We start from the raw sequence: 21,250 nt of genomic DNA, 5'->3' as shown, positions 1-21,250 counted from the left end.
AACACCAGTGTTCAGACAATTGGATGTTGACATCTGTTGGCATTAACCCAGAAACCCTTGTGAATTCCATGCATTACTAAGACTGTTACCATTTAAAGTATTAGTTCATGAAATCTGGTTTGAATTAAAGATTTTAAACAAGTTATTTTTCTTCACAATTCCAGTTTGTAGTCACTATTTGAGGAGGACCAGTGTATGCCTTTTTAAAGCAGCTTATATTTAGATATTGTTACAAAACTGAAATTACAACTGGATTCTTTTAAGCATCCGGCAACCATTTGAATATGACCTAAATAACTAAATTTTGATTTAGGAGGCATCTCAAACTTGCAAAATACACAGTTATGTATCTTTATGATTACAGTTTACAGCATATCTAGGCAGGAGAGCCATATCAAAAGGCTTGTGCTGTTTAAGTCTGCACAAATGTCCAGAGAGGCAGTCGATACACAGTTGTGTTCATGTGACTTGAGTAAGGAGTAACAAGCAGTGATCTTAGGAGAGCTTTGAAACCTTATGATAGCCATATCACTTTGAGCATTCAAACCTGGCACTCCTTATTTTGACAGTTTAGTATCAGTGATATGCAAAGAATATGTAGTTGCACACGGATGACAAAGCAATTTTTAGCTTCAAAATAATGAAGATGGCACTCGAACCTGCAAAGGGTGTTTGCAGGCAATAGTCTTAACTAAGTTGAAGTCCTTAAGCAAAAGGATTAACAGTTAAAATATTCACAGACTACTACAAGTAACCGATGGCCTGTGTGTCAGTGTAAGGAGGTGCAATTTTGTAACGCTATCAAATATTATAGCTGCCTTCATTTTAGAACTATGGTGTCATGATACATCAGCTTGTGCTTTCCAACAGGGATGACCATAATTCACATGCAAACAGCTTGTTTACAGAGCATGATTCATCATCTAAACTCAACCAATTACAACAGCAGACAGGCTAGATTTATGTAATGAATATTACAAGCAGCTGAGGAGAAAGGATTCAGTAGTTTGCTTGTTTTTTTACATACAGTATTTACAGTACCAATCCAGCAGCAAACTGCATAGAAAGGTGAGAAGAGAAGAGTATCAATGGAAGTTTGCCAATGCTAAGAGATTTTGTACTTAGTAATTCTTATACTACCCATAAACATGTAATTGTACAAATCTTCCAGATAAATAAAATACAAAAAATAAGGTCAAAAGTTATTAATATGATTACATTGACAATTCATGAATTGGTGGCACAGTCCACACAATGAATATTATTAAACAAACCAATAAAATTAGAACTTTGAAACGATATCTTACAACACACTGCCTGATTTGAGCTTTCATCATTCTCAAAACCAGATTTGTTGTCTCAGTGAGGTCAAGACAGTCTTTCTTGAAGAGAGCCCTTTACCACCTAAATTACTTCCCGGTTGTTCCGAATAGCACAGCATAGAACCATACTGAAGATCATGCCAATTATCTGTATAGAAAACAGTATACATGTTACATGAGTGATGTATGATAAAAACAAGTAAACAGCTATATTTTCAGATTGAAGATAACATGACATGAAACAGATTTAGGATCTTACCATAAGTCCTGCAATACCGATACCCACATATCCAATGATTAAGAGTTTTTCATTGAACAAGTCATGGATAGCTTTAGTACAGTCCTGGGGGAACATGTTTCATGATTTTGAGTTCATTTCTTACTACATCAGGTACACTTTTTTTAATGAGGATTCAAGCACACTCTCATTTTAGCAGTTGATCGATGTGACTGCTCAACTACTATAAATCAAACAGCTGGCATCTGTCCCACTGGGCTTACAGACTTCCCCACTGTTTGTTCCCCCTCTCTCTAATCTTCCACACCAGTTCATCATCACCTCGCTGCTCTAAGCACAACAGGGTCATTACTGCCATCTGCTGGACTGAACAGGGATGTATTACAGAACTAAGGACGGTTACATATACACTGCCTGGCCAAACAAAAGGTCACTATCTGCAAATAGGTAAGAGCCTCCCATTGGATAGTGAGTAGCTTCTCATTTGTTAAACAACCATGTCGAAAGACACATCCTGTGGTCGTGGAAAAGATGTTAATCTGTTTCAGAAGGGTCAAATTATTGGCATGCATCAAGCAGAGAAAACATATAAGGAGATTGCTGAAACTACTAAAATTGGGTTAAGAACTGTCCAACGCATTATTAAAAAGTAGAAGGACGGTAGAGAAACATCATATTCAAGAAAGGAATGTGGTCAGAAAAAAATCTTGAATGATCGTGATCGGCGATCACTTAAACGTGTGGTGGAATCAAATCGTAGAAAAACCACAGTAGAACTCAGGGATATGTTTAATAGTGAAAGTAAGAGCATTTCCACACAATGCAAAGGGAACTCAAGGGATAGGGACTAAACAGCTGTGTAGCCTTAAGAAAGCCACTTGTCAGTGAGGCTAACCGGCAAGAAACGGCTTCAAGTTGCCAGGGAGCATAAAGATTGGACTCTGGAGCAATGGAACAAGATCATGTGGTCTGATGAGTCCAGATTTACCCTGTTCCAGAGTGATTGGCGCCTCAGGGTAAGAACAGAGGTGGCTGAAGTGATGCACCCATCATGTCTAGTGCCTGTGGGGGCAGCGCTATGATCTGGGGTTGCTGCAGTTGGTCAGGTTTAGGTTCTGCAACGTTATGTGCCCAAAGAATGAGGTCAGCTGACTACCTGAATATTCTGAACGACCAGGTTATTCCATCAATGGATTTTTTTTCTTCCCTGATGGCATGGGCATATTCCAAGATGACAATGCCAGGATTTATCAGGCTCGAATTGTGAAAGAGTGGTTCAGGCAGCATGAGACATCATTTTCACACATGGATTGGCCGCCACAGAGTCCAGACCTGAATCCCATTGAGAATCTTTGGGGTGTGCTGGAGAATACTTTGCACAGTGGTCCAAATCTCCCATCATCAATACAAGATCTTGGGGAAAAATTCATGCAACTCTGGACAGAAATAAATGTTGTGACATTGCAGAAGCTTGTGGAAACGATGCCACAGCGAATACATGCCGTAATCAAAGCTAAAGGTGGTCCAATGAAATATTAGAGGGTGTGACAAATTTTTTTTGGCCAGGCAGTGTCTCTCATTCATCATTGGACAGACATTGTCCCTTACAGTACACCACACCAAATTATATATATTTAATAAAATGATGAATGAGATGCATGTAACCATCATTAGTACTGTCAGCAACAACTGAAGGGACAACAAATATTTTTTTTAATTATTATTTTTAAATTAATATTAACTCCTAGTTAATAAAACTAAACACGAATGTAATAGAAAAATACAAAAAACTGCATTATTTAAGAAGTGAATCATAGTGGAAAGGTGTTTTTTGTCTTCAATAATTTAGTTTGAAATTGGCCTTCTATCCTGACAGCATAACATGCTAGAGCTAGAACAAGCACTATGGGTTGTGTAGTAGTACAGGTACAGGTGGTCACTGTAATATAACAGCTATGTAAAGTTTCATATATAAGTTTTTGTCTGTTTGTTTTTTTGTTTTTTTTGGCTGTTTAGTGCATTTTTGGGCAATTTTCCTTTCAATGTGCCTGCCTTCCACTAATCCCATCAATGAGCTGCAGCTTTCATCATGCACACCCACCAGTCAGACAATTCTAACAGCCTTGAAAAAAAAAAAACAAAAAAAAAAAACCAAAACTCATATTAACAGGAAAATAATATGTATATGTATTTCTTTTAACTGAGTTAGTCCAAGGACATTGGGACATTTATTTCTACAATTTTAAGGGTTCTGAAGCCCTGTAATACTCTGACTACATTAATGTAATAAATCCAAGTCATAGAAATTACCTTGGGCTCAGAGTCAGCATTAGGACACAATGAAGGGTTATTTCTATTCCAGCAGCACTTAAGCTGTAAGGTAAAGCAAGGTAAGTTTCTTGTATAACACATTTTATACACAAAGGCAATTCTAAATGCTTTACATAAATAAGAATAAAAGCATACAGTGCATAAATGGACAAAGGAACTGAATACAAAAATAGATAAATATATCAAATGAATGAATCAATTATTTAAACAATAATTCACAGTGATTATAAATAAATCATAGGTACAAGAACAAAAGAAACAGGAAAAGGCCTAGAAATGTAATCAGGTGAAAAACACTTCAACTTGGAAAAACTTGTTTGTTATAGTAGCAGATTATAAATAGAAATGTTATACATACAATGTCCTGGTATGTGGTGCTGCTGTTGTCAGCTACTTTGTTGATAGTGATCTCAGTAATAATCTGAAAAATAAATAAATAAATCAATCACAGAGAACTGAGTCTCAGTCAGAGTCTGGTTATGCTGTCATGAGCTGATATTAACATTTGGACTCAAACAAATAACATACTACTATTGATTTTCCCAGTGAATCAATTACCTTATCTTTGTTCAAGAAGCCAAAAACTCCTGCAGCAGCTTCTGCACCAAAAATTACCAAAAGACAGGCAAAGAACTAGAAAACAGATAGAAGTCACATTTAAGCACCATCTCATAAGTGTAACTCTCAAACTGTGAAACTGAGCTAATGAGGTGAATGAAATGCCTTCATATCCTGCAACAAACGTTAAAACTTCAAAGAACGTCAAACATGGCAAAAATACATTAATAAAAGGGGGCTGGCTTTCCCCACTAACCACCATTCAATCATTTAACAAGGTAGTGTTTGGTGACTCAGAGGTCAGTGCAGATCACGGCTCTTACCCACCGATCCCAAAAGACACTGCGATTCCCTCACAGCTCCACAGCAGCCAAAGAAGCCCACCAACATCATAATGCCTCCCACTCCAATCAGAATATACACGGCTGGGAAGAGAAGACAGGGCAGATGCAGGACCTTCAACATCTAACCTACCACGTGTGAGTTTCTCTTTTCACTTTACATTCAGTTTAAATGATCTTCTGAATGCAGTAGTGGTCTATAATTCACCCATATGTATATTTTACACTTTTTACATATTTCAAGTAAAGATCTGAATTTGTCTGAATGAATTTGTCTAAATCCTGAAAAAACTGAAAGGTAAATTAACTGACAATATGGATACACAAGACTGGTCAAACAATAAAAAACACTGACATTAATAATATACCAAACTTTTAGCAAACCATTTTATTGATATTGTTATATATGAGGAAACTTTATTGCCTTAACAAAAACATGAGGGGAGTTATTCATTTACTCACACATTACTTATTAGTTTAACTTATTAACTTTCATCTGTGAGAACATTCAAACTTATGGCAATTTCGCAAGGTCAGTACTAGGAGAAATAACATCCTTAACAAGAAACAAAAAGGGGAACACAAGCCATCTGGCTAGCTTTACTGGCAACATAGTGTGTTCCATTACATACATGCTGCATCAAGAGCAGGTGTTTGTGGTAAGGCGAATAAAAATGAAAGCTGCTTTTTAAAATACATTTAGCAGGTAATTGCTGACAAAAAAGTGTTTCACTTTGAGTATCAGGTGCTTCCCTGCTGCACATTGAGGACGACTACACCAGAGAGCACAAAATACACACCCAGTGAACCAGTACTGTGTTGGTTTAAACTGCTTTGCATTTTCCCTAACAGTGCTGTGGGTTTGGGAGAGTGTACTGCTGTGTGTAAAACAGGGCTCCTCACAACAGAGTCACCACAAAGCAGAAGCCCTCACAGACATCCCTGCAGTAGAAACAAACCAGTCATTGTGTACACAACACACTCAACCTCATATGGCCAACACAAGCTTACACTGTACTCCACTGAAATGCTAATCTTATTTACAACAGGTCTCTACTGCATACTTTTAATGGAGACTAAACTACACATTACAGCACAGAATTAATTAAACATAGATAGAAAGGGTTTCTATAGTATATTATTACAGTTTGGTCATGTTTGGTCATCAGTTAAATTAAAATGAGGACTCAATCTTTTACAGTCATTGCTGCTACTTTGTGTTTCAGTTTGATTTTAACAGAAGAAAGTCTTTGCTTTCTTTACAGTTTCACTTCGTTTTGCATGGTGACTCAATCCTTCACCTCTTGCTTCTGCAAAGCTCAATTTAGGCCCTCCTCCCCACTCCTCTGCCGTAAGTGACCACATCCTCTGCCATGGCAACCAGTCCCTCATGGCCAGCACAAGCCACAGGAGATACTGCTGTTCCAGAGGACAACTCTGTTGAGGATGCGCAACAAGAACTCCTAGCTCCTCTGAGGATGCTGTTGCTAAGATGGCATCATCTCCCCGCAGGCGAACTACATTCCCTTGCCACCAACTTTACATTAGAGTTCAACAGGAGCCATAATAACTAATGATGAGAAAGACATGCTAGTTCTCTTAGATGAGCAACAATAATGCAGAAAACAAAGAAAGTGAACCCAAGGGCAAGTGAACATTTCAATCGAAAAATATACTGACCATGTTGCCTTCTAATAGGCCAAAATAGTCTGATCTTGGCCTAAGTGTTGCTTTGGAATTGGTTTCAGTTAAGCTGAAACTGCAAACTGCCCTGTTTTGCCTTTTGTTTTCAAATCAAATGAAGGAGACTTTCTCAGGAAAGGGGTTTGTGGAACGGCGGCAAAGAAAGTTTCCACAGTTCCATCAAGGCTGAAGAAGGACTTCTGACACTTTACACTCTGGTTTAATTAAAACCCAGGGGAGATGGCAGAGAGAGTTGTTGTTTTCCTTCATACAACATGAAGGAAAGGAGACTAAAAATGAGTCCACTGTGAGTCTAAAGGCAGAGAGAATCAATATACCTATATATATACCTATAGAGCACCACACAGACAGAAAACATTTTGGTCTATGTAAAAACTTCTTGTGCACTTCAGATATATAGCCCTGCCCTGCAAACAACTTGAGAGACTTTATTGATGATCTCAGCAATAAACAAATTCAGTGGGCTTTATCTGTGAGAAGGTATGGAAATAGGTAGGTGTGCTCTATGTACTCTGTGTATGCTTCAATGACTGCATGAGCTCATCAGCAAGTGGAGGAGAGCGAATGAAAAGACAGTCACCTGAAAAGAATGTTGCAGCATCATGAAAGACATCTCTGTCTGGTCCTGGCATGGTCCCTACCAGTCTTTAGTCTGCTAACTTATACAAGTTATGATATTTACACTGTATCCACAGTTCTAATCAGTAGGTCAAACTAGCCATGCTATCAAACGTTCTGCATTTTAATCAAACATGCTAAACCAGCCTAGAGGCTCTATAGTTTACATTTTGCAATGGCATGTTCACATGTGAGAAAATTAACTTTTTATAAACTGTTTAAGAACAATACAAATTTCTTATTTGAGATGATACTATAAAAATAGCAAAATTATGACACTGAGATCATACTATAAAAATAGGACTTTATATGAAATAAATACTGACACATTGGCGGGGCTATTGCCTTAGCACTAAGCTCATATTTTAATGCCAATCTTCAGATTTGGCCAAAAACACAAATTAATACTCTGAAGACAAATGCTACATTGCTATAAAAGAAAAACAAGCTAGTGGGAAACCTGCATATACTGTTGACTTATTCCAGGGAAGAAAACCAAACGTCTCTTTCATGTTAGGTTAGGCCAAGCCTGAGAAGTAATTGTGATGGCTTCACAATACCAGTTCAGTGACTAATTATGATCTGAGGGACACTGAAACCAAATGGTATGGCACAGATGTTCACAGGATATTACTATACAAAGAATCTCTTGCACTGACTCTGTGTCTGGCATGAAAAAAAGTTTTTTTCTGCCCCTAAAATGTTTGACTCGTTCCACATCCTTACTCTTTACAAATATCACATATTGTCTGTAGGAACACAAGCAATTTCTGTCTAAATTAGAACTTTCATTAAATATTCTGTTTCTCCACACAGACCTCCACTACAAACACACAACACTCTCGAAGGCACCAGCTGTTTTGTGTAAGTACCTTGAGTTATATATATACATACACACACACACACACACACACACACACACACACAGCATCCGGAAAGTATTCACAGCGCTTCACTTTTTCCACATTTTGTTATGTTACAGCCTTATTCCAAAATGGATTAAATTGTTTTTTTTTTTGCCCTTAAAAATCTACACACAATACCGCATAATGACAAAGCGGAAAAAGTTTGTTTGGAATTGTTACAAATTTATTAAAAATAAAAACAAAACAAAAAATCACATGTACATAAGTATTTACAGCCTTTGCTCAATACTTTGTTGAAGCACCTTTGGCAGCAATTACAGCCTCAAGTCTTTTTGAGTATGATGCTACAAGATTGGCCCAGCTATTTTTGGGCAGTTTCTCCCAGTCTTTTTTGTAGAACCTCCCAAGCTCCATCAGGTTGTATGGGGAGCATCGGGGCACAGCCATTTTCAGATCTCTCCAGAGATGTTCAATCAGGTTCAATCAGGTTCAAGTCTGGGTAATGGCTGGGCCATTCAAGAACATTCACAGAGTTGTCCTGAAGCCAGTCCTTTGTTATCTTAGCTGTGTGCTTAGGTCGTTATCCTGTTGGAAGATGAACCTTCACCCCAGTCTGAGGTCCAGAGTGCTCTGGAGCAGGTTTTCTTCAAGGATGTCTCGGAGGTCTACAGACAATTTCTTGGAGTTCATGGCTTGGTTTGTGCTCTGACATGTACTATCAACTATGGGACCTTATATAGACAGGTGTGTTCCTTTCCAAATCATGTCCAGTCAACTGGATTTACAACAGGTGGACTCCAATCAAGTTGTCGAAACAACTGAAGGATGATCAGTGGAAACAGGATGCACCTGAGCTCAATTTTGAGTGTCATGGCAAAGGCTGTGAATACTTATGTACATGTGATTTTTTTGGTTTTTTATTTTTAATAAATTTGCAACAATTCCAAACAATTTTTTTTCACTTTGTCATTATGGGATATTGTGTGTAGAATTGTGAGGGACAAAATGAATTTAATCAATTTTGGAATAAGGCTGTAACATAACATAAAATGTGGAAAAAGTGAAGCACTGTGAATACTTTCTGGATGCACTGTGTATATATATAGTGTACACAAAAATACACAGTGTAAGTATAACTACCCAAGAGACCGTTCTTTTGCCATGATAACTCACATACAGTTACCCCAGTAACCCCAGGTCTCTCTCCATTTCCAGGGCTTTAAAGCATAGAAGGTCTAGCAGCTAATTAGTCTGAAAGTAAAAGACTTTGTCAAGTACTGGTCTATGACTAGGATCCCCTGCACAAATTCAAACCCTAACCATTCAAAATCTGAAAGAAAACCTCTCTCTGATCAACACCTAAATGGATCTTGTAGACTAATGAAACAGAGACAAAAATGAATGAGGCAAGCGGATAGGGACACACTGCCTCTCGATCGGTCCTCACTCAGTAGCTCAGTCTGCAGGAGGTAGAGAATACTAGGGCCAAAAAGAAAATAGCCCTTTTCCACTTCATAGGTTCTCTCCTTTTGAGAGATATTTAGTCAAAGCTGGATTTATCAGGTTATTCCCTCATTCATCATGACTAAGTGTAATATTGGCTGCCCATCCCCAATACAGAGCACACAGTGACATGACCATACAAAAAAGCTCCAAATTATTATTATCAACCTGATTATAACAGATTATTAACCAGACTGTAATGCAAATATTTTCATTAAAAAAACTTTCCATCTGATGTTAGAATATTGCCTTGGGCCAATATGACACCAGTCAGTTAGATCAGATAAGTATCAGGTCAGTGGTTACTGTATAATATGTTATCAGTGATGGATCTGACTGAAAAATATTAGAAACAACACACCTGGGAAAAGACAACATTTATACCATTTACCATCACTGTTTCAACAGGATGACAGAAGGTATTTTATATGGAAGGTATTACTTTCTTCTAATAAAACAGTACTTGATTTGGTGCATAACATTACAGACAAAAAAATATATATTTCTCCTATCTTTGAGAATCACAGCAGCTAACTGCCATAAGCTACTTACCTATAAAAAAGGCTGGAACTCCATCTTCATTCAAGAATGAGGTTGTACTGGGATCAAACCTCAGCCACAACCCCACTGCCAACACCAGCGAACCCGAGAGCTGGATACCAAATGAGAAATATTGAACGTCAGTGATGGGCAGCTGTAACATCTTGTCCAATTTTCGGCCATCATCCAATACATACTTCAGATGATCTGAACTACTTTCAATATTCCCACTTTTATATCAAAAGGGCACCCTTAGCAGACAGGCTGAAAAATCCCAAATTAACTGACCAGGAGCTTTTTCCTTTTAAGAATCTACATTCTAGTGTCCTAGGTTGACACCATCTTGACACTCATTTTTGTTTCCCTGGTAAAGCTCATGACAGAAAATCCTTGGGTAATACTGCCTCTATAAGAGCTCTAAGATAAATATCAGTTTCATACTGCCTAAACATAACATCGTGTATTTGACATCCATAAAGAAAGACATTTGGTTAAGTGTTTTCAAATATCTTAGTTCTCCATCAATCTCTTAGAAAGAAATGTATGAGAACCAGTATGTGCCAAAATGTCATTAGTAATTTATGTTTGCTGCAATCCACTAATCATAGAACACCAAAAATAAAAATGAAAATACTGGCCCAAGTTTGACTAGATTGTCCATGGAAATGTTCAACAGTTTTTTCGTGTTCTTAACCTAGTTGTACTTTGTGTGCAGTGTTGCAACATTCTCATCTGTCTCCTGGCAGGAATGATGCAGACAAGGATTTACGTCACAATGTAGCCTAAGACTCTTTGTAACAGTCTGAAACAGCCTATTCCGGCCCTCAACATCCCACAGATAAATGGGTGAAAAAGAGGTGAACTGTTAAAGCTTTTGTGTGTACCCAATGACACACCTCCTGACTAGCCCTATGACATACCCTTTATGGGATCCTATGGTGTGCCCTATGATCCTCCCCACTGTATCCACCACTCCCCCTTGCAGTTCTCAACAGGCAGGCTGTACCAGTCTCACAGGCCTTTCGTAAGTCCGGCTGGAATCCTCCATGCCTTGGTACTGACCCCACAACACCCCTCTGAAAACCAAATGACCCTCACCATATCAAAAAAATGTGTTTGTAATATTGTGAAAAAAAGGTAATATTGTATAAAAGGTAATATTGTAAAAAAACCCAGCCAATTTGAAGCTTTATGTGTGCACCCTATGACACACCTTATTACATACCCTCTGTGATGCGCCCTCTGTGATGTGCCATCTATGACGCACCCTCTGTGACGCACCCTCTGTGACGCACCCTCTGTGATAATCTCTATGATCCCCATCACTGTATTCATCACTCCCCATTGTAGTGATCAGCAGGCAGGCTGTGCCAGTCTCACGGGCCTTTCGTCATTCTGGCTGGAATCCTCCATGCCTTGGTATTGACCCCACAACCCCCTCTATACCCAGTCCCGCCTCCCTTCCAGCCACTATGCCAAATGGCCAAAAACAACGGTCCACTTCTTTGCCTGTCCATTCTGAGACAAAGGCATCGCTATCTATCGCTGTGACACCACTCTACAGATAACCAATGACTGCGGCCACTGCACCCTTCATTACAGTTTTGTTATATAGGCCACTTGAGCAGATTTAATTTGACAGCTTCATTAGTGCAGTGATAAAACCATCATGTCAAAAAGAGTGAGAGGTGCAAAAACTGCACAAGGGTGGTCATTGGGAAGTTTCTTTGATATGTGAAGTAACTGGAATGGAAATATTAAATGGAATGAAATTCATAAAATCAGTAAATGTAACTCTTTATAATAGCCCATTTAAGAATATAGTCTAATTCAATAGCTGAAAGGTGATAAAAGACTTTAATTAGGAAATGAATGGTTAGAAGAATGTTATGTGCAGTGAGTTTAAATTATTTCCTTTTCAACTTTCTAGAAGCTCTGATAACTTCAAGAGTCAACACCTTTTCACTGACAGTATGAACATTTGAGTCAGTTTCATCATAAGTTTGAGAGTTTTGATATTTTTATAATATATAAATATGTTCATTTTTTTGTCAAATAGAAAAAGGCATTTCATTAACAAGAACTTCAGAGATAAATGCTCAATAGTGAAAACTGGTCTACAAGATTGTTTAAAACAGAAACACTTCTAGTGTGCAGTATAGCAGTGTGATAGCGATAAGTGGATGTGCGCTGAAATGAGCCGTGAAGTTTCCATCACTCAGAAGCTAAATTAAATCTGCATTTGCTTGTTTGCAGGTGACTTCCTGTGTCACATTACCATTTTTACTGGGGACTGGCTTATTTTATTTCAGTGATATGACTGAGGACCATTGTTAGACCATTGTTGGAGTCAGTGGTTGAGTTTAAATGCTCAATTAAATGTTAATCGTTATCACTAAACATTGAGAAATTTCAGTTGTATTCCAACTGGCACTGTAACATGGTCCTGAAATACAGACAGGCTCCATCATGAAAACTTATCATAACCCTTAACTGCTCATTTGAGCTTTTTTCAGAGCTCTAATATTGTATCCTGGTATTTATGAAACAACAGTCAGCAAAACTCATATCTTAGGGACCTTGAGGTATAAATTGCAAAAAATGTGATATTCTTTATACATCAAGATGCTTATGTGACCTTATTAATAACTAAATTAATTTAAATTTGACAAATTTAAATTTAAAAATGACAATAATAAAAAGCTTATGGTTTGATCATAAATAATAGTTACTATAATTTAAATATTGGACCTACATTTGGTCTTAAGAATATCTGGCATGTAAAAACAGAATTAGGGTGCATTAAACAAGCAGTATTTAATAAATCTTTTAATATTTAATGATTTGTTCATCAGCCATAGGGTCCTGAAGAAAAACCAGTTGAGGAATGAACACTATACTTTAAAGCAGTTTGTATTCTTGATTTCACCAAAATAGGTAATGAAATAAATGTATATAACTTCCTGCTGATAAAACCATATTTATGAATCACGCCAGTTCAGTAACGACTTGTGCAAATGAACTTTGTCAGGCTTAGAGGCGTGTAAATTTACCTTAAAACAGCCGAGTGTTCCGCACCTGAGCTAAGGAGGAAGTGTCACAACTGACCGTTACTGACTTTCACTTTTCCTTAGAACTGTGTGTGCAATCATACAGAGCAAAACACAGAACATGCAGCGAAGACTGCAGTCGTGGTCCATGAACTGGATTTTGAGACACTTCTGGAATCTATGGGACCCTTTCAAATCTGGCACATCGATTACGGTCTTCAGAAGCTAAAACAATATGAATAACATTAGAACAGGAAAACTATGAGCACACTAAAAGAAAGTGGTCGAAACAGATCTATACTGCCTTAGCTAGCAAGCTAATGAAAAGCCACCTTTCGCATCACGAAGCAACACCGCACTAAAGGGTCTTGGTAACCCTCTGCTTCTCTCGCAAATTGTCTTAGACTTTTATCAACTTACTGACTAGCTAAACTAATACTGTTGCTAGCGAACATTATGGCCAGTAAGGCGATTCAGAACTGGACCACAAAAACACGAAATTCTTTCGGCAAATATCTTTAGTTCTTAAAGAGAGGGAATTTGAGATGTAAAATGCTTTAAAAGGCTAGAATGTATGCTCCAGATGAGTCTACTGTTGAATTATCGCTAGCAAACCATGTGAATTTCTGATGTACAAGTCTCACACAAACACATGCATGTAACTGCGGGTTAATGTTATTTCAGGTAATGGTGTGGTTCATGCACCTGTCATGTGTAAACTATCAAATAACCTGACCTAACAATATTTTTATGCGAGAGGCACACTTACCCAGAATATGAAATTGAAGACGAAAAGAAGATATTTGACACATTTCATGCCCCCTTGTACTTTGCTCATTTTGCCGGTTGTTACGTCCTGTGCGTCCTCCGTTTCGACAAAAAAATATTTATTTAAGTCACCGAGTTAATCTTCAACTGGAACTACACAAACAACTAGCTAGTTACGACCATTAAGGCGAAACTAAGGTCAAACAGTGCTCTCCTCCTGCGAAAATCCACCAAGCATCCTATCAGCAACGCCCATTGGGTTAGCGCAAGGCGCGCGCACAACGCACGCGATTTTAAGATTTGTTTACTTAAACTTAGTAGACGCTTGATAGTATATGTCTAACCTATTTTTCACGCATTTTTTTAAATTAATGTTAGTGAAATGACAGTTAGACAAACCTGCTAACAGCACATATAAGCAAAAATACCACATATTTTAAATATATTTTACTGAAAATAAGTATCTTCATATTTTAGGGTACGTGCTCATTCATCAAAGTAAGCTAATAATGACACTCTTGGATCTAATTTACTTCACGACACTTGATATTTGTGAGATGGGTTAGGAAACTCAAACAGTGCCTAGTGCCTTTTTCGGTATTAAACCCCCCGCCCTACACAAGTTTCTTTTGCGCATATGAAGGTGTACGTGGACCACCCAGTTATTTTTGGTTTTACGTTTAATTTCTAGTGATGATTCACATACCGAGATACTACTGTAAATGCTACGGTTTTAAAATTGTGCACAGACCAAATGCAAGGTTTATAGTCTCCTCATGTGACTAGACAGTCATAGTGTTCCTCATTCTCTCACTCTCTCTTTTTCACTAAACAATACATCAGTCACAATCACTGTCAGTCCTTTCTTCTGACAAGCATGGTATTGTCTGTTGACATGGGGTCATGCCCAGGGCCTAGCAATCCTATGTTCTCTTTCAGCAATAATAATGATAATAATAATAATAATAATAATAATAATAATAATAATAATAATAATAACACAATTATTATCAACTATAATAACTTGTCTCTACAAAAAGCTTAGCAGGAAACAATGTGGAGGACATGTTCTAAGCTGATAACAACAAGTAATTCTGGCCAAAAAGGAATCCCCAGTGGATCAGGCAGCACACATAAACTACAAATAAACTATACAACATCAATGTTAAATTGACTTTTGTAGGATTCAGCTGTGAACTGACTTAAAGAGTTCATTCAGTGCTGGTCATTTTTCTAATATTGCTTTATAACATCAGGTTTTTAAAAAATGTACTAGTTATACAAAGCCACCAATCCCATTTCACCTCTGCATCCTGTCAATACCACCCTCCTTCTCATCCACTATTTTCTCTGTAGTTTGTTTAGGTGTAAGCACCTAAATAATATTGTGATGACAAAACATAGATGCTGTCATCTTAACTTGCCACTGTCATGTCAGTTCTTAAACACACACACACACACATGCATGCAATTATTTATTTAAGTCACCAAAGTTCAAAGTTCAAAGAGGTTTTATTGTCATTTCAGTTATATACAAGTACACAACAAAAACGAGACAGTGTTCCTCCAGGACCATGGTGCAACACAAAACAACAGTGCAACAGACAACATGCTACACAAGTGCAAACAGTCCAATATAGTGCAAAAATGTCATTAAATAAACATTAATTAAACAATAATAAATACAGAACAGGACAAATACAAAATGAGTAGACAGTGCAATTATTTAGTGCAGTACACAGTACTGGGAATATGTAAAGTGAGTTGTGCATAGGAGTCAGTGACATGCTACACTGAACATAGCAGTCACCGGTAGCAGCCAGAACAGTTCAGAGTACAGTGCTGGTTTAGTACAGTACTCTAGCAGCAAGTAGGATAATGTGCAAGACTGCAACAGGAGTGCATAGTTTATTTGTGTGAGGTTTGACTTCAGCACTAGTCCGATGCAAAACAATGTGTGAGTGTGTGTATAGATATGTATGTATGTATGTGTGTGTGTGTGTGTGTGTGTGCGTATGTGTATGTGTGTGTGACTGTGTATAAGCATGTATAAAAGTGCCGATTTTGGAATCTGAATTGGAATTGGAGTTAGCCAGAGTTCAGGAGTCTAATGGCTTCTGGGAAGAAGCTGTTGCACAGTCTGAAGGTGCGGGACTGGATGCTGCGGTACCTTCTTCCAGATGGCAAAAGGGTGAACAGTTCATGTGAGGGGTGTGTGGGGTCTTTCACAGTGTTGATGGCTTTCCAGATGCAGCGTGTTATGCAGATGTTCATGATGGAGGGAAGAGAGACCCTAATGATCTTCTCAGCTGTTCTCACTATTCTCTGGAGGGTCTTGCAGTCAAAGACGGGGCAGTTCCCAAACCAGGTAATGATGCAGCTGCTCAGGATGCTTTCTACAGTACCTCTGTAGAAGGTAGTGAGGATGGGTGATGGGAGATGGGCTTCCCTCAGCTTCCGAAGGAAGTAAAGATGTTGCTGGGCTCTCTTGGTGATGGAACTGGTCTTCAGGGTCCAGGTGAGGTTCTCCGCTATGTGAACACCAAGGAACTTGATGTTCTTGACGATCTCCACTGAGGAGCCGTTGATGGCAAGCGGGGAGTGATCTCGCCTTGCTCTCCTGAAGTCAACAACCATTTCTTTTGTCTTGTCAACATTCAGATACAGGTTGTTGACCTTACACCAGCTCACCAGTTCTCGCACCTCCTTTCTGTATGCTGACTCGTTGTCTTTGTTGATGAGACCCACCACGGTCGTGTCATTGGCGAACTTGATGATGTGATTCGAACTGTGCATCGCTGCACAGTCACACAGCATTGTGAACAGCAGAGGGCTGAGTACGCTGCCCTGGGGAGCACCAGTACTCAGTGTGGTGGTGTTGGAAGTGCTGCTCCCAATCCGGACTGACTGAGGTCTACCAGTCAAGAAATCCAGGATCCAGTTGCTGAGGGAGGTGTTCAAGCCCAGTAAGCTCAACTTTCCAATCAGATGCTGAGGAACAATGGTGTTGAATGCTGAACTGAAGTCTATGAACAGCATTCTTACGTAGGTGCCCTTTTTATCCAGATGTGTGAGTGCCAGATGAAGTGTGGTAGAGATGGCATCATCTGTAGAGCGGTTGGAGCGGTACGCAAACTGCAGGGGGTCCAGAGAAGGGGGAAGCTGGGTCTTGATGTGTCTCATGACGAGTCTCTCGAAGCACTTCATGATGATGGATGTGAGTGCGATGGGACGGTAGTCGTTGAGACACGACACCGTGGGCTTCTTAGGCACGGGGATGATGGTGGTGGTCTTGAAGCATGTTGGGACCACGGCACAGCTCAGAGAGATATTGAAGATGTCTGTCAGGACATCTGCAAGCTGGTCAGCACATTCTCTGAGCACACAACCCAGGATGTTGTCTGGTCCAGAGTACGCCTCACATCAGCCACCGTCAGGCACAGCGCCTGGTCATTTTGCGGAGGGATGGACTTTTCTGCTGCAACGTTGTTCTGCGCTTCAAACCATGCATAGAAGTCATTCAGTGCATCTGGGAGGGTGGCATCACTGTCACAGAAAGGTGATGTTTTCCTGTAGTTAGTAATGGCCTGAATGCCCTCCCACATGCGCTGTATGTCACCAGTGTCTTTGAAGTGTCCATGGATCCTCTGTGCGTGTGCACGCTTTGCTTCCCTGATCGCACGTGACAGTTTGGCTCTTGTTTTCCTGAGAGCCTCTCTGTCACCTGTTCTGAAGGCTGAGTCATGGGTCCTCAGTAGCATGCGCACCTCAGCAGTCATCCATGGCTTCTGGTTGGGGCGTGTGATGATGGTCTTGGAGACAGTAACATCATCAATGCACTTGCTGATGTAGCCAGTCACTGATGCTGTATACTCTTCCAGGTTAACAGTGCCACCGTCAGTAGCAGCCTCCTTGAACGTGATCCAAGTCGTCTGCTCAAAACAGTCCTGAAGAGCAGAGATGGCTCCTGCTGGCCAGGTTCTCACCTGCTTCAGAAGCGGTTTCGAGCGTCTGACGATCGGTCTATATGCAGGAATCAACATTACAGACATGTGATCAGAGTATCCGAGGTGGGGGCGGGGCTCCGCCCGGTACGCGCCGGAAATGTTTGTGTAAACGAGATCCAGCGCGTTCGCTCCTCTCGTTGCAAAGTTCACATGTTGATGGAATTTAGGCAGTACTGACTTGAGATTTGCGTGGTTGAAGTCTCCGGCGACAATAAACAGTCCGTCTGGATGAACGTTCTGCAGTTCACTAATCGCTCCATACAGCTCCTGGAGAGCCTCTCGTGTGTGCGCGCTGGGTGGAATGTACAGCGTGATTATAAACACGGAGGTGAATTCCCGCGGTAAATAAAAAGGTCTGCATCTGACAATAGCAAACTCCAGCAGCGGTGAGCAGTACTTAACGACAAGCACAGAGTTTTTACACCAGGACTCATTGATATAAATGCATACTCCTCCGCCGCGTGTTTTGCCGGAGAGTGCATTGTCTCTATCGGCACGGATTGAGACTAATCCATCCAGATGAATGGCGGCGTCTGGAATACTGTCGCTGAGCCACCAAGTTAATCTTCAACTCGAACTACGCGAACAACTAGCTAGTTATGACATTTAAGGTGAAACTGAGGTGAAACTGATGCTCCTGCGAGCATCCTATCAGCACCGCCCATTGGCACACAACGCATGCAATTTTAAGCTTTGTTTACTTCAATTTAGACGCTCACTTGATAGTATATGTCTAACCTATTTCTCATGCATTTTTTAGTGTTAGTGAAATAACAGTTAGAGAAACCTGCTTGCAAGCATGCACGCACCCCCCCCCCCCCCCCCCCCACACACACACACACACACACAAAGACAGAGACAGAGAAACAAGAAAAACATCTTGCAACCGAACACATATTGAAACACAAGGGACAAATAACATACACGTTTCCTTATTATATATAGACTGTTTAATCCTTTTAGGAGATCTTAGAAAATTAAACAAACAAGCTTAGCACACTTGGTAAAATAAGGAGTTTACATTTGAGGGAAATATTTTGAGTGATCTGTCCATCTCTCCCCGAGACTTCATAGATTGCCTGATTGTTGTTCACTGACAAAACAAACTTTCTCTGAACAGACCCCTGGAGCAGCATCAACCACTGAATGTCAAATTCCATTGCTTTGAATACCATTTTGTTGAATACCATTTCAAGTGTCTGGATTTCTTACAGATATGTAGTCCACTCAAATTAGAGAATACAGAAGAGAATACAGTAGTTTGTTTGTTTGTGTGTGTGTGTGTGTGTGTGTGTGTGTGTGTGTGTGTGTGTTTGCAGGGACGTGTGACAAATGTCTGAAGTACAGCCACTTCATACAAAGTTTTAAATGTTATGCTCATGTTGACTTTTTCCTATAAAGTATTTGCTTATAAAATAATCAATACTGTGCAATGTGATTCTCTCAGTGAATTAAACACTGCTTTGGCTTTAGAGATGACATTTAGAGACCTGTTTACATAAAATAGCAAATATAACGTGGAACATTAGGGGGCGACAGTGTACTTTAATCTGGTAGGATATGCCCATTTATATTATATTACTGTGAACATCCTCATCATAATCTAATGACTTAATATAATGGAATGATACTGCCGTTCTTAAATCACATTAATCTCATGAATTTTGAATGTGTAAGGGCATTGAACAAAGTGCGCACTCTCTTTCTCACCTTTCTCACTCTCCTTGATGAGCTTTTCTGCAAACAATCAGACTCATGGCCCATTAAAATGAATGTGAGGAATAATTCACCATCTCTTGATCAAGCCTTTAGAGATTCTGCAAAATCCTTCACTTGGCCCACACAAATCTCCCCACTCCCATTCCTCCGATGGGTTGTAATTAGGAATGTTTTGTTCTACTGCGGATGGTGACAAAAGAACAGGAAATCCTGTGCCTCTGCTCATTAAAGAAAGAATATTATTCATGCAGCCATCAAAGAGAATGAAACATGGGGCTGACAGCTGCACATGTCTACCTGATCTTTTGAAATGAATGATAGTCATATAGCACAGATGAGCTCATGGTTTTTGATTGATGTTTATGTGTGAGGGATGCAAGGTGTAGGTGTGTGTGTGTGTGTGTGTGTGTGTGTGTGTGTGTGTGTGTGTGTGTGTGTGTGTGTGTGTGTGTGTGTGTGTGTGTGTGTGTGAGACAGGGAGAGAGAGATGGAAAAGAGAGAGAGAGAGAGAGAGAGAGAGAGAGAGAGAGAGAGAGAGAGAGAGAGAGAGAGAGAGACGAGACAGAGACACAGAGAGATGGAAGACCTTGTTTGAAATTGCATGATAACCACAACAGTGGGATCCTGCCAATCACAGTAACAGACAAGAGCTGATGGATAACCAAGTTATTTATCTGTAAACCTAGATCAAAATGAACTTTAATCTTTGACATCACATCTCTAAACCTGGGAATTCTAGGCCCTCAGACCTTTGGCATGTGGGCCTCTGTTTGGTTCACACAGGCCCTCTGACACTGCCGAGGTCAAACCATCTAGTCCATGTGCATTTCTCTTCACACTGCCAAAACAAGCCTAAACCGCTGCTTTGAGTATATCCTCTGTTTGTGATGGATTGCTGTGATGGATAGATTTCTATCTTTTTTTATCTAGGCATAGATTAACTTTTATCTGATTTAGCAAGTCAGGTTGTCCTCTGAATTTTCCTTGGCTTGTGTTAGCTCTACTGAGCTGTGGAACACATTTAATATTTCTGTAAACCTACATGTGTTTTTTCCTTTGTGATTGCAAGAAATACCATCTGCAAAGAAGTGTGAGGTAGATCTAACCATACTGACTTCCTCATGCCAGCTTTCATTTTTATATTTCTCTCCTGGAGAGAAGCTAAATGTGGGTGGGTCATTTTTTACTTGTGGGCAGTAGTGAGGGCAGACTTTTGAAGTGCAGCTCACAAGTGAAAACATATGCAGGTCTACATTTTTAAAGGCTTTCCAAGCTCCACCTCAAGTCCAAGGAAATCCTTGAAAATTACCCTTAAAAGACCCTGAACTATTTTATTGTACAGTCATATTATTATTCAGTAATAAACATGGAGCTTGGAGTTAATTTAACTCAAACAGGCTGCATAATTCTACACTACACTGCAGAATCATTATGCTCCAGAGTTAATAAATAGCAATAACAATAACAATGACAACATGTGTACAATACATGCAGTTCTCAAAAAGAAGCATCTTAGTCCATATGCCATAATTGGGGAAGGCAATGATCCATTCAGGAAAATAACAGCACAAAATTTTCTGCTATAAAGGTCATCAAATGGCTTGATATGAAGTCTCAAGACTGAGGCATATCAAATTAATGCCTTCTTCATAAACTCTTTTCTGAATGTTTTGAGCTTTCAGGAA

At 39.5% G+C, this 21,250-nt stretch overlaps 1 protein-coding gene and 1 long non-coding RNA gene across 3 annotated transcripts; one reads left to right on the top strand and one right to left on the bottom strand.

The window, feature by feature from the left end:
- Positions 1–118: 118 nt before the first annotated feature.
- On the bottom strand, positions 119–14,081 carry tspan2a (tetraspanin 2a). The gene is made up of 8 exons (XM_027019194.2): positions 13,841–14,081; positions 10,034–10,133; positions 4,777–4,874; positions 4,450–4,524; positions 4,250–4,312; positions 3,871–3,933; positions 1,582–1,665; positions 119–1,470 (listed from the first exon to the last, which is right to left on the bottom strand). The coding sequence occupies exons 1-8, from the start codon at positions 13,907–13,909 to the stop codon at positions 1,405–1,407; spliced, it is 618 nt and encodes a 205-aa protein (XP_026874995.1). The 5' UTR covers positions 13,910–14,081; the 3' UTR covers positions 119–1,404.
- LOC113583083 lies at positions 4,849–11,169 on the top strand. 2 transcript variants are annotated; one of them, XR_003411227.2, is made up of 4 exons: positions 4,849–4,928; positions 6,056–6,974; positions 7,929–7,976; positions 10,768–11,169. It is a non-coding gene; the product is annotated as an uncharacterized LOC113583083 (long non-coding RNA). The 2 variants fall into 2 exon arrangements; XR_003411226.2 differs by having other exon boundaries at positions 10,737–11,169.
- Positions 14,082–21,250: the final 7,169 nt, after the last annotated feature.

This window comes from Electrophorus electricus, chromosome 3 (assembly GCF_013358815.1).
Source record: "Electrophorus electricus isolate fEleEle1 chromosome 3, fEleEle1.pri, whole genome shotgun sequence".
Taxonomy (NCBI): Eukaryota; Metazoa; Chordata; class Actinopteri; order Gymnotiformes; family Gymnotidae; genus Electrophorus; species Electrophorus electricus.
This window is presented reverse-complemented; position numbering and strand designations above follow the sequence as displayed.